Source organism: Telmatherina bonti, assembly GCF_933228915.1.
Source record: "Telmatherina bonti genome assembly, chromosome: 7".
In the NCBI taxonomy this organism is placed as follows: Eukaryota; Metazoa; Chordata; class Actinopteri; order Atheriniformes; family Telmatherinidae; genus Telmatherina; species Telmatherina bonti.
The window spans coordinates 33,929,050-33,941,699 of record NC_136625.1 but is presented as its reverse complement, the minus strand read 5'-3'; the positions used below and the strand labels follow the sequence as shown (position 1 = coordinate 33,941,699).

Here is a 12,650-nt window from a genome sequence, read left to right as displayed (position 1 = left end):
TCGACAGAAATGAGAAGATGGGATGTAAATAAGATAAATAGCTTCAGCCTGTTTAGTTTTTACTGCAATAACAAAGTATTCTGGAGGAAATCTCGCCTTCAGGCTTCAGTGTTTCTGTGATGCTGTGTATATCTCAACTTTACATACATATATTTTTCTTGCCATCTCATTTGGTAACCGTCCATCTAGTGTTATGAATATATTCATCTTTAAACACAGAGCAGGAACTTAAAAGATTAAATTGCGATTCTGTCAGAAAAATCCAGTTTTTCACACCTGTTCACGCCTTTAGAGACTCATCACAATGTTCCCATAAAACAGGGGTGACCAAACTTTTTGCCTCCAAGGGCCAAACTGAAAATGATCCAAACACTGCAGCTTTAAGGATGAAACACAAGTAAATTTATAAAGTTATTGTAATTAATGTTCAATAGCTAATACAGTGTATTTTTTTCCTATCAGGACAAAAAAATGTTGCATAAAAAAAATAAATATGGCAATAGAACAATAAAGTCATAGTTAGAGGGGCAAGAAACAATAATTACAGCCACTAAACTGCAACCAAGTGCAACATGTCAACTATAAATAACAGCATGCTGAACAAGGTAAGTTGCTGATACTTAGTGGGATACATGAAGTTGATCTTGGACATTACCAGTCTCTCCATGTTGGCTTACACCTGGTTTACTGACAAGGTGAGGATGTCTTTGGGTCCCTGTGAGTCTGGACTTATTGAGGTTCATGAAACCGAGCTTTTCATCAAGCTCTGTGGGGTGTAAATATGAACAACGACTTGCGAGCCAAAAGCAAAGTGCTGGCGGGCCGATTTGGGCCCGCGGGCCCCACTTTGGGCACCCCTGCCATAAAACATTTTCTCAACTCAAAGCTGCAAATTACTCTGACATTTCTTCATTTGCAATTATAATCTCATGAAAAGGAAGAAATCTGGGGAACACTAGTAGATAAATGACCAGAACACCAGAAACCACTGGGTGATCGTAACCATTGACCCCCAGGTCAACACGATCCCGCCACTGGGCTCAGGAATACATTGGAAAACCATTTCCAATCTGTTTCTACATCCAGAAATATAACCTGGAACATATTACGATGAAGTATATTGCCTCAGCTTGTGTGTGCGTTTTTGTCTAAATGTTTATGTTTATGCTCTGCATCCGAGCCTGAATAAGCCAGGTATGACGACGCTGTCTGTTCTGTGGAGGGCACGCTCCATTTTCAAGCTGCTGTGGCGTTTTTAGCCCCGGGTTTGTTATTTAAAACTGAACTGTCTCCAGGTTATTGCCTCCATCTGCTTTTCAGCAAGCCATGAATAATAGAAGATATTCTGATTGTTTAAATAACCCATAAACTCAGTCAGTGTGTCACACTGTCCACACAATCTGGAGGTCTTTAGCTCCTAAAGGACCTGAGTGACGATGAACGTTCGCAGGGCTCATTTGCTTTTGTAAGTGTCTCTTTTTTTATGTGTTTAAAACTGATTGTTTTGTTTTAAAAAGGCCGGTTTGCTAACCATTCGCTAGCATGTCTCAGGAGTTTTCACGCTGGTTCGTTGTGCTAAAAAGTTAGCAGTCAGCAGGGGGTTCATTCAGCTCCACTTGTTCATGACAAACACTCCCAGCGAGGGGCCATTAGCATGCTACCTGCCTCACCTGTGCTGGTTTCTATAGAAACCCACATGAGAGTGGAAGATGTTGCTCTCACCTTTGAGCTTTGGTAAACAACATGTTCCCTGGTGACTAAACGGCAAACTGGTCACTGTACTGGAGCCTGTTGGAGATTAAACACCATCAGCTGTTGGAAAAAGCAGATTTGACTTTCAGAGAGAGCTTGTTATGCGGATGTCTGTGCTTGAGGCCGGATGGTGGCTGAGAAAGGAGCGGGAATGTTCTTGAACTCATCTTCTTCTCCCCGGAGGTCGTTTAGCATCCCCATTAGCATCAACCTGCACGGTGCTTGCAGACGGCAGACACGGTAAGAGCAAACTGGAGCGGAGCGAACACACTGCTGGGAGTTTGTCATGATGGGAAAAATGCAGCTGAATGTAAACAGCTTCTTCACACGGTATACACACGGAGTGTTGCATGGATGCGTGGGTCTTACAGCCATCTGCAGCGACCATAACTGCAACCTGAAAATGCTGTCATATGCATCGTCTTTGGAACAAAACAACTGTGAAGAACATGGACATGTTTGTACTTAAAGTGGCTTCGTCTGAAAAATACTTTGTTTTAAAGATTAGGTGAGACGAAGCGGTTCAACAACTTCACTGTTGTTCATGTATGAAGCCAGGACAAGGATGAAGCTTTAGAAATTACATCTACGGTTTATAAACTGTCGCAAGCAGGGATGCATCGATGGAGAGACAGCGTTGGGGGGGGGGGGGGGGGGGGGGGGGGGGGGGGGGGGGGGGTAATACGTTACAAAGTAAAGCCTGCTGCATAGTCTGCAAGAAGCCTGAAGTTTTTTTGTTTGTTTGTTTTTAAGGCCTCGAGAAGAAAATGACGTCATTTTGAAGACTGTTGTTGACACAGACTTTCATTTCGTGGATGTTACGACCCTCAATGGAGTTTGTCCAGGGGTAAACAGGGGTGGCAACAATAACAAAAGAAAACCAGGAAAATGTGCAAATGAAGGCTTTATTTTTGGACCCACTACTCCCTAAAGGCATCAAAGGTCAGAAAACAACCAAACAAACCCGATAACAAAAGTATAAACCAAAGCTGGCACCAACCCAGCAGTAATCACAAAAGCGTCAACTCAAACACCAAACAGTCAATCTCATTCGCTGTCAGTGAAGGAGTGGCACGCTGTGGCACCAAGGCTCAACCAAAACACAGCTGCCAGGAACCAAGGTCGGTGACAGCCTTTATTCAGGTGCTCAGAAGAAGGTCCGGCCAATCAAGAATAGGTGAGCGTGTGGCGACCAATCAGCATCCAGCACATCAGCCTGAGGGCAGCTCCAGGTAGAAAGCCAGGTGTATCAGATCCCCCAGGTGATGATGGTTGGAATGATGAGCTAGATGAGTGGTCATGGGCCGTAACACTGGAGCTCTGAGAAGTATCACGTGATTGGTCAGACATTTGAGGTGGGCGGGGTTAACGCGGAGAACGGTTCAGCATTTTTGCTGATGTAGGTTCAACTGATTGTTGTTAGTTAGTTAGTTTTGTATTGTTTGTATCAGTCACAATCAGTTTGTCCATTTCCAAAAAAAACAATCAAGTAAAACAAAAACAAAACAGGCAGAAGCAAAGCTTGTATGCTTGATTGTTTTAATAAAACAGCTGATCGAGGTGCTGAGAAAGTATGGAAAGTTCTAAAGCATGTGGTGTTTAAAGACCCAGCCACGTGCACAACCCGCCCGGCCATGGATGAAGTTTTACATTAAATATGAAATAAGCAGGTTCATTGCACATAAAAGCTCAGACACCTCCTGCAGTGACCCCCCCCCCCCCCCCCCCCCCCCCCCCCCGTTGGGCTTCTTGTGGAGCCTGAATCGGCCAGACAATACACAGCTTTTGTTTTTCTTCTTGTGGCTTCAAGAACAAGAAGAAAGTTCTCCCCCGTCGTGTAGTATATTACAAGTTTAACGCATTACAAAGTAAAGCTTTACAGTACAGATGTGACTTTCTGGGGTAACAAGCAGAGATTTAAAGAGTAAAAGTATTCAACCAGTCACTAAACCAGCTGGATTTAATCAGCTCAGCTCCACTGCAAGGTGGATGAGCCTGTTAGTGAAAACACCTGTTCTAAATGCACAGGTAGATCCACATTTTTACTTCTTCTTCTACTTTATTCACCTCTGCTAAGAAGTAAAGTAACAGATTAAATATTCATTCATTCATTTTCCGAACCACTTATTCCAATTCAGGGTCGTGGGGAAGCTGGAGCCTATCCCAGCCAGCTTTGGGCAACAGGCAGGGTACACCCTGGACAGCTCGCCAGTCCATCGCAGGGCCACACACAGAGAGACGAACAACCACACTCATGCTCACACTCACTCCTAGGGGCAATTTAGAGTAACCAATTAACCTAACATGCATGTGTTTTGGAAGGTGGGAGGAAGCCGGAGTACCCGGAGAGAACCCACGCATACACGGGGAGAACATGCAAACTCCACACAGAAAGGCCACTGACCAAACCAGCCAAGGATTGAACCAGTGACCTTCTTGCTGTGAGGCCACAGTGCTAACCACTGCGCCACCGTGCAGCCCCAGATTAAATATCAGTAGTAAAATCACTTTACTATACTGTAGGAACTCCTTTTTCTGCGTTACTCTACTTGCTTGCATGTGAATTTTTGATCCATTTAAGTGACGTGTGCACGTGCTGTGTGTGTGTGTGTGTGCGCGCGCGCGCGTCTTTACAACCCGTTGCCATAGAGATGGATTTGAAAGCGGTAACTGCTCGTATGTCCACCAATAGTGTGGAATCGGTATACTTTTATTAATACCAAGTACGAGTACACACGCTTGGTATTGAGCCGATACAGATACTGGTATCGGTATCGTTGCATCCCGACTTTTTTTATTTGTTTATTTAATTGGGGCAGTCCAGGCTAATGAGAATCAGTAGCAAAAAAAAGTGAGATTTAAACAAGAGGGTTTATAGCAAAGGATGCTAGTTTACGAAGAGACAGAGAAAACAATAAAACACAATAAACATAAAACATTCACACAGACAAAACAATAATTAAAAATGATCACAGAGTTGATGCTCTTTTTGCCATTTCTTTTAAATATGAGCCTTAAAGGTGTCATTAATTAAATTACAAGTTTAATTAATGACAAAGACCCTACCAGTAAAAAAAAAAAAAAGTGCTTTTTGTCATTTGTCATTAATTAAACTTGTAACACATCAAATATGGACAGACTGGAACCTACATGTTTAAAAAAAACGATCTAATTATGATTGTAGTTATTTTATTAGTTAATTTATTTTGAAAATATTGAAAATCTTACATACTCCACCTTTCAAAATGGACTATCTGGAACAGAAAGTAGATTTGTCTGGAATTTACTTCCTCTTACTGACAGCTCGGTCTGTCTAAAAGCTGCATGTCTCCCACCCAGCAAAATTTGGTTGAAAAGACGTTGAGAAGACGGCACTCCCATACGTTTAAACAACGTCTAAATATGGTTGAAAAGTGAAAGGTGAAAAGCCGTCATTTTCAGGTCGTGGAAAAGACGTCTCTGAGCTTTTACCCTAAAAAAATTAGACGATTCACAAAAGTACCAATAAAACATTTATTCTTGTGAAATTGACTTCTTACAGTTGCAATTTGTTCCACAAAACAAAATTAGTCTGCACTTGAACTTGGAACTTGAATGCTTTTCTTCTTTGGGGTTAAACTGCAAACATAATGCTTAACTGGAGAAACCAAACATTTGTACTGATCCAAGCTCCTTATGTATGGATGTTATCATGTGTTTGTGTTGATGTGTGTGTACGAGAGACACAGGGAGTTAGTCCACACGGCAGGGACACCTGAGCCCAACTGCGGTAGGAAAGCTGATGGACGTGGCGGCCAGGAAGCTCGGACGCAAATGCTGGAGTCCAGTGTCGGGGAGGACCGAGCCATCCTGCTGGGCTTCACCATGATGGCCTTCTCTGTGCTCATGTTCTTTGTGGTCGGCATCACCACAGTCAAACCCTACGTTAACAGGTATTTACATGAAATCATGGAGGCTCAGGGCAGGGGTGTTAAAGTCATTTCAGAGTTCACATTCAGTGTGATTTGACTCCACTGGCCCAGACCAGTAAAATAGCTGCGTAATAACAAACAAATTTTTAAAAAATCCAAATTTCCCCTTTGATATAGTACAAATAAGTACATGTACAAATAAGTACATAATCTAGTAATAGAAAGAAATCACATTTATTAAATAAAACCACAATTCCACTGAAATTGGGAAGTTGTGTTGAATGTAGATAAAAAAAAAAACATTTTTTAAATCTATATTCAATTAAATACACTACAAAGACAAGATATTTAATGTTCAAACTGATAAACTTCATTGTCTTGTTGCAAACATTCCCTCATTTTAAATTTGATGCAAATTTGATGCAACAGGTTACAAAAGAGCTGGAACTGGGGCAAAAAATGACTGGGAAAGTTGGGAAATTCACCAAAAACAACCCTGTTTGGATCAATCTACATGTAAACTGGTCAAATGGAAACAGGCGGGTGTCATGATTGGATATAAAAGTAGCGTCTGAAAATCTGTGCCGTTCACAAGCAAGAATGGGGCGAAGTTCACCACTTTGTCAACAACTATGTGAGAAATGGTGCAACAGTTGAATTCAATTCAATTCAATTCAACTGTATTTATATAGCGTCAAATCACGGCAATGCCATCTCAAGATGCTTTACAGACAGAGAATAAAACATAATGAAAGACAATTCATAATGGCCTATATAAGGAAACCAACAGATTGAGTTGGAAGCGCCAACTCAATCTCCCATCCTAAGCAATCACACTGGCGACAGTGGGAAGGAAAAAACTCTCTTTTAACAGGAAGGAAACCTGTTAAAAGGGAGTTTTATGAACAGCCATCTGCCTCTGCTGTGTGGGGGGAAGAGGACAGAAAGACAACAGACAACAGGAACTGCTACTCCCGGCCAGGGAGACCTGCTGAGATAGGAGACATACGTGTTAATGATGCAACACTGTTATTGGGGATGTAAAAGAGAGAGATAAAGAGAAATGTCCCTCCGCAGTCTAAACCTGCTGAGTATTTCGTGTAAGAACAACATTTTTCAATGTGCAACTGCAAGGAATTTATGGATTTCATCATCTACAGTCCATAATAACACCAAAATGATGGGGATTTCTCTACAAAGTTAACATTATGATGAGAAACTATCATTTTTACGCCAGTCATTCCGGTATGTTAGCTAACACTGGCTAACTAGCATCAATCGACACTCATCATTTTGATGAGATTGTTTGAAATTAAGACCAAATTTCTGAGCAGATGAAAGTTTTAGGGGTTTGTCCTCTAAACATCAGTATCTTTTAGCTAAAAATGTTTTTGTTACTTGTCTGGAGTGAGTTGTAACGCTAGCAGCTCGGGTCAGGCTTTTCTGAACCTTTTCCTGGTGGTTGTGTTGTAGCTGCTGGGAGAAAGCCAGCTGTGTGCTGTGGAAGACCCACATCCTGGAAGAGTGGGTGGACTGCAAAGGTGTGAGCACAGCACCCTGCCTCAAGGTGCAAGTTAACCTCAGTGACTCCAATCAGGAAACTTTTCTTCATTTTGATGAGGAGCCTGTCCTCCTCGGTTCTGAGGTAAGAATTTAATGCAATTTCAAGTTTAGGAATTTAACTTTATATGAACAGCCACATGTGTAGCCTTTTAAATGCTAAAAAAAAAAAAAACAAAAGACTTGAGAATTAACACATCATTTCTGCTGCTTTTAAACGTGACCTTTTATTAATCAGTGAACAGGAACTTGGGAAAGCATACTAAAAAGGGACATGAAACACTGTCCCAGCTGACAGGATGATAGTAGTAGTTCCCTAGTTTATGTCTTTGTGAGTAAAATAATAAATATCTTCTCTTCAAAGGGATTGTCTCAAGCTGTGTTTCTGTCCCACAGCAGCATATAATGACGCTTTAACCTTTCCAACTGGTTGTAAACAGCCCTACCAAATAAAATCAGATGATCACATGATAAAAACTTCTTTCTGTTCACAGTGTTTTTACATACCGAAATGCCAAATGGACAAAGAAAGTCTACAAGATGAAGCACAACTAGTACAGAACAGCTTGCAGAGTAAACTGGGGAGCAACCTGTCCTGCTTCAGCAACAATGACACGCATCCCAACCACGTCATCTACACCAGGAAGTACACTTTCAGAAGAGCTCTGTTTGGACTGATGTGGCCATGTGTGATGCTGGGCGGTGGGGCTCTGCTGGTGGGGCTGGTGAAGCTAACACAGTGCTTAGCTCATGCATCCTCTGAAATGAGCACTGAGGCAACAGGAGGAAGGCTGACTTCAAGATACACTCAGGGTAAACTCTATAGACTCCTGCAGCGATCCAGTTTGCAGTCTCCTTCATGATATAGTCCCTGGTTATGATAGAATATGCCAAAAACACTATATGTTATCTTAGAAGTAATCCAAGGCTGGAAGATGCAAACATTTTACTGGTGTTGCTCATATCATACCCAATTTTAATAGAATGTTATGTATTTTTTTGTTTTAATCTGATTAAAGTAAGGCCAAATGGAATCATTTTCATAAACAAATGGAGAAATTATGCAGAAATATGCACCCAAAGAAATTTATGTTGGGGAAGATGCGAAGTCCATATGCCAAAATCTGAGAAGAGCCTCCAGCTAGCAGTTTCATAGCTGATGGTAAGGGTGCCAGGACTTGGTATAAAAGGGGACTCCACCAAAATCTTGGTCTTTACAGATAAATATGAATAAGTACTCGCAGCTTTGTGCCAAATTCAGTCAGAGAAACATATAAAAGAGCCAACAGGATTTTTACTCAGGTCAAAATAGATGCAATACCTTCCAACAGCGACATTGCATGTGGTCAATGGTTACACCGAGCTTCAGGAGTCAGCATAGTCCACTGCTGCATTCCCATATGTAATCTAAAACAGTAATATTAATACTGTTAAAACAATTTTTTTTTTAAAAAACAAAAAAAACAATGAAAGAATAATAGGGCAGAATGCTGAGAGAGAAACTTTGCATGGGGAGAACATGCTAATTCCCCAGCTAACATCCTTCTGGAACAACCGCACCACTCTGCAATTCAGCATCATGAAAACAAGAATCTGACAACAATACACATGAATAGCTGGAACCTTTGCATGTAGCCAGAATAAACAGAATTTTTTAGAAACTGCAATATCAAACATGCCCAGCTGTTAAAAAAAAAAAAAAAACACAATACAACATATGGGTAAACATATTGTTGAAATTCTATATTCAATAGTATATTTGATTCACTTTTTTACTCAGAACACTGAGAATGGTTTTCTTTGTACTTGTGACAGTCAGATAAAGGTTCAAATGCATTAAAAAAATTAATAAAAAATGTGCTTTTTTGTTGCATTTTTTAAAATTGTCTGAAGGTTTCTGGGGAAAAAAGCTCTCCAAAGAAGCAAAAGGTGGGTGTCAAAATGCAAATATAAGAATTTTGGAGAAACTGTTGTGCAGTGTCTTCTATATATACACTCAAGGTTCCCCTTGCTAGTAGCGGATTAGAAACTTTTTTCCTTCAGAACTGCTTTAATTTTTGGTGTGATTGATTCAACAAAGGTCTTGGAAACATTACTCTGAGATTTTGCTCCATGTTGATATGAAGTATCACACAGTTGCTGCTCATCATGATGAGAATCTCCCATTCCACCACATCCCAAAGCTGCTCTGCTAGATGTAGATCTGGTGACTGTGGAGGCCGTTGGAGGACAGTGAACTCATCATCATGGTGGAGATGATGTGAGCTTTGTGACATGGTGCATCATCCTGCTGGAAGTTTCCCTCAGAAGATGCTACACTGTGCTCATGAAGGGATGGACATGGTCAGCAGCAACAACATTCAGGTTGTGATGTTTACACCATGTGATGGTGGTATGAAAGCCCCGTTTCCATTGACAGTTGTGGGTTGGGTTGGGGAAGGTCAGGGTGCTTTACTTTACATTTCCACATACAAAAACAGGGATTGGTACCCTAATGTCAGCTCGGATTGATTCTACGTTTTTATTATCCTTCTGTTGAGGTACCAATCTAACCGATCTGACCTGAAAGGGTGGAATTTTGACACACTGCAATTTATAGACTGGTTTAAACAGGAATGGCTCATTGTTTAGAGCAACAGATTTTCTTTTTGCTTCTTAAATCTTCCTTAAAAATGGCATCACTAAGCACCGTTCTGAGGAGGATGAAGAACCCAAACTGTTGGAAGACCGTCATTCTCCTTTGTTCCTGCGTCATGTTGTGGTTATACTTTAAGGACAGTGTTGTGCTGCCATGGCATCATGCTATGTAGCTAATGCGTCTATTGCTAACCGGCTGATACTTCTCAGGTAAGGTTACGATATGCTGTGGGAACACAATGAGATTACAGTTTACAGGCCATATCCGCCCTGTCCTGACACACACCCAAAGGGTGTCAATAAACTCTCACCTTACATCACCAGCAGCCTGAACATATAAATATATAAAAAATACATAAAAATATGGACATGGCCTCCGTGACGTCACCCACAGGTTTCTGAAGAGCTGAACTGAAGCTCGGTGGGCGATTCCTACCATTGCCATCTTGGCAGTGGCATGTGTGTCGTCTCACCCAGAAAATACAAATATGGGCAGAGGCGGAGCTGAGATGGGGGCTATAAGCGTCATGGTGGATGATTGACATCAAGCGAACTCCAAGCTACTTGTAGTTAAGAGCTAACCCGGAGATAACAGGAGCTAACCAGCTAATGGAGGTAAGCGGGCTAAAGCTAAGTCACGTTGTTAACCGGCTAAAAACCGAGATTGTTCTACGTTCTTCTTACTTGAAGCGGGAGATCGGGTACCTGTCAATCAAAAAAACACGCCCCTAAATGTGCCGAATTTTAGATGATAAACCAAAAATGGATTTTTGAACCAGGCTGTAAACATGTTCATTTCTGCTGTGAAGTTGGTCTTTTTAACATGGGAGTCTATGGGGATTTGCTCTGTTTTGCAGCCCCTAGTGGATGAAGGGGGAACTGCAATTTTATGCACTTCTGGATAGGCTTCACTTTTAACCACCGGAGGTTGCTGCTTGGTTAAGGCTGGTGTTAGCATGAAGCCATATAGCAGTGCTAATCTCGTTAAATGCTAGCACTTAGTTGGTTAGTTTTAAGATAATGTGGGTAATCTTTCATATTTAGATTTAAGTGAGGCTATTTAGGGACTAAAAATCCACTTGGAGCTGAAAAGAACTATAAAGTAAGCTAGTGCTACATTATCTAGTTTAATTTTAGCAGGTTAGCAAGACTGCTAGCTGATTTTACAGTTTTATTTAGTTAAAGAATTTATTAAAGAATTCTTCGTACATTAAATCCATACTAAAATAGATAAGCATTTTTTAGGGCTGAATTTTAACCTTTTTTTTTTTCTCATTTCCTTGAGAAATATTGCCTTTTAAACAGCACATTTTACCTGCATTTTCACTTGTTAACAAATTCCTTCATGAATACATCCAGGTGAGGAAAATGTTTTTTATTTAACAGCACAATAAATGAAAGCATACAGTTTCTTATCAGACAAATGAGGATGGTTAAAACAAGTTATTTGAAGTAGCTTTGCTATATACAGATGAATATATAAGTAACATGAGTCTCGGTTGCTTTATAACATGCAGGGTAGTTTCTTCAAACTTGTTGTGCTTGCAGACTTCCACTAAAAGGCAGAAAGACAAAAGGATGGTGTTTCAGAACATTTCCTTCATTCACCTCTTCCTTTCAAGGACTAGCTGGATGTTTGCTGGACTTAACACGAGAACGGCTCATCTCATGCGGCCCTTTTTGTTTCTTCTTTTTTTTGGTTAGCGGTTTACATATATGCTTGTTTACATTTAAAAATACAAAAATATATTACCTCTGTAATTATTCAAGGAAAGCATTTGCACACGTAGTAGCAGTATCTGTTACCTCCATTGTAGCTTTTTTTTTTTTTTTTGTTTGTTTTTTTTGTACCTCAAACAAGTAACATTTTGAGACATAAAATTCAAGTAACCAACATCAGGTCAAAAACAGAAAAACAAAGAAGTTATCAGAAGACCTCATGCATGATGCAGGATGAGAAAAGAAACAACTAGAAGTGGTGCAACGGGAAATGGCATCATTTAGATTGTTTTTCTAGAAAGTTTGAAGCATTGAGTTCTTTCAGTTTGGGTCCGGCCCACTTCTCCGTATCCGGTACAGAGGCACAAGCGTCTCGGTGGGATCGGTTTCCTAAGTAGCTCTTTAAAACGCGCAGGAAACACAAACTGGTCAATAGTGTGTCTGTGTGTAGAGTTTTAACACTAAACGTGCCTCCGCAGCGAAAGCTCCTCCAAAATAAAAAAAAAAATAAAAAAATAAAAAATCACAGGAAAAAACACAGAAGACAAGGAGGTTAAAAATTATGTCACATCCATGCAGTTAAGCCAGAAAAGTACATTTTCCAACTTGTATATCCAGCTTGGTAAGTCTTATGTTATGAAACTGTTAGATTTATAACTGAAATTGTAACAAGTAGAGGTATAAGTATGGATTATTTCTGCAAGTCTGAAAGTAAAAGTACATTTTACAAATCAGAAAATATAAGTATTTACAAACATATGGGATGAAAGGCACCTGTAAAACTCATTTTTATTTTTTGTTTTTTACATAATAGGCCACAAGTAAATTTGTCAGGAAAATTTACTTGAATGTCATTAACTTTACTTGTAGTTTCAGATTTCTAAAATGTACTTGTATTTATTTAATTTAGGTACGTTTTAGTCTGAAATTACAAGTAGAATTTAAATGAAAAAAAATGGAGTACTTTCTTACTGATATTTTTTTAACTTGTAAAATGAAGTTGTATTTTACTTCATATGATCACATTTTAAAAGTAAAAAAAAAAAAAAAAAAAAAGACATTTTACATGAA

The 12,650-nt window shown here is 40.0% G+C and overlaps 1 protein-coding gene across 1 annotated transcript; it reads left to right on the top strand.

Annotated features, from left to right (window-relative positions):
- Window positions 1-1,903: 1,903 nt before the first annotated feature.
- Window positions 1,904-8,086, top strand: kcnmb3 (potassium calcium-activated channel subfamily M regulatory beta subunit 3; the record flags this gene model as incomplete). The annotated part of the gene is made up of 4 exons (XM_079243882.1): window positions 1,904-1,992; window positions 5,481-5,684; window positions 7,137-7,308; window positions 7,718-8,086. 4 exons carry the CDS (start codon window positions 1,904-1,906, stop codon window positions 8,084-8,086), a joined length of 834 nt encoding a protein of 277 aa, XP_079100008.1.
- Window positions 8,087-12,650: the final 4,564 nt, after the last annotated feature.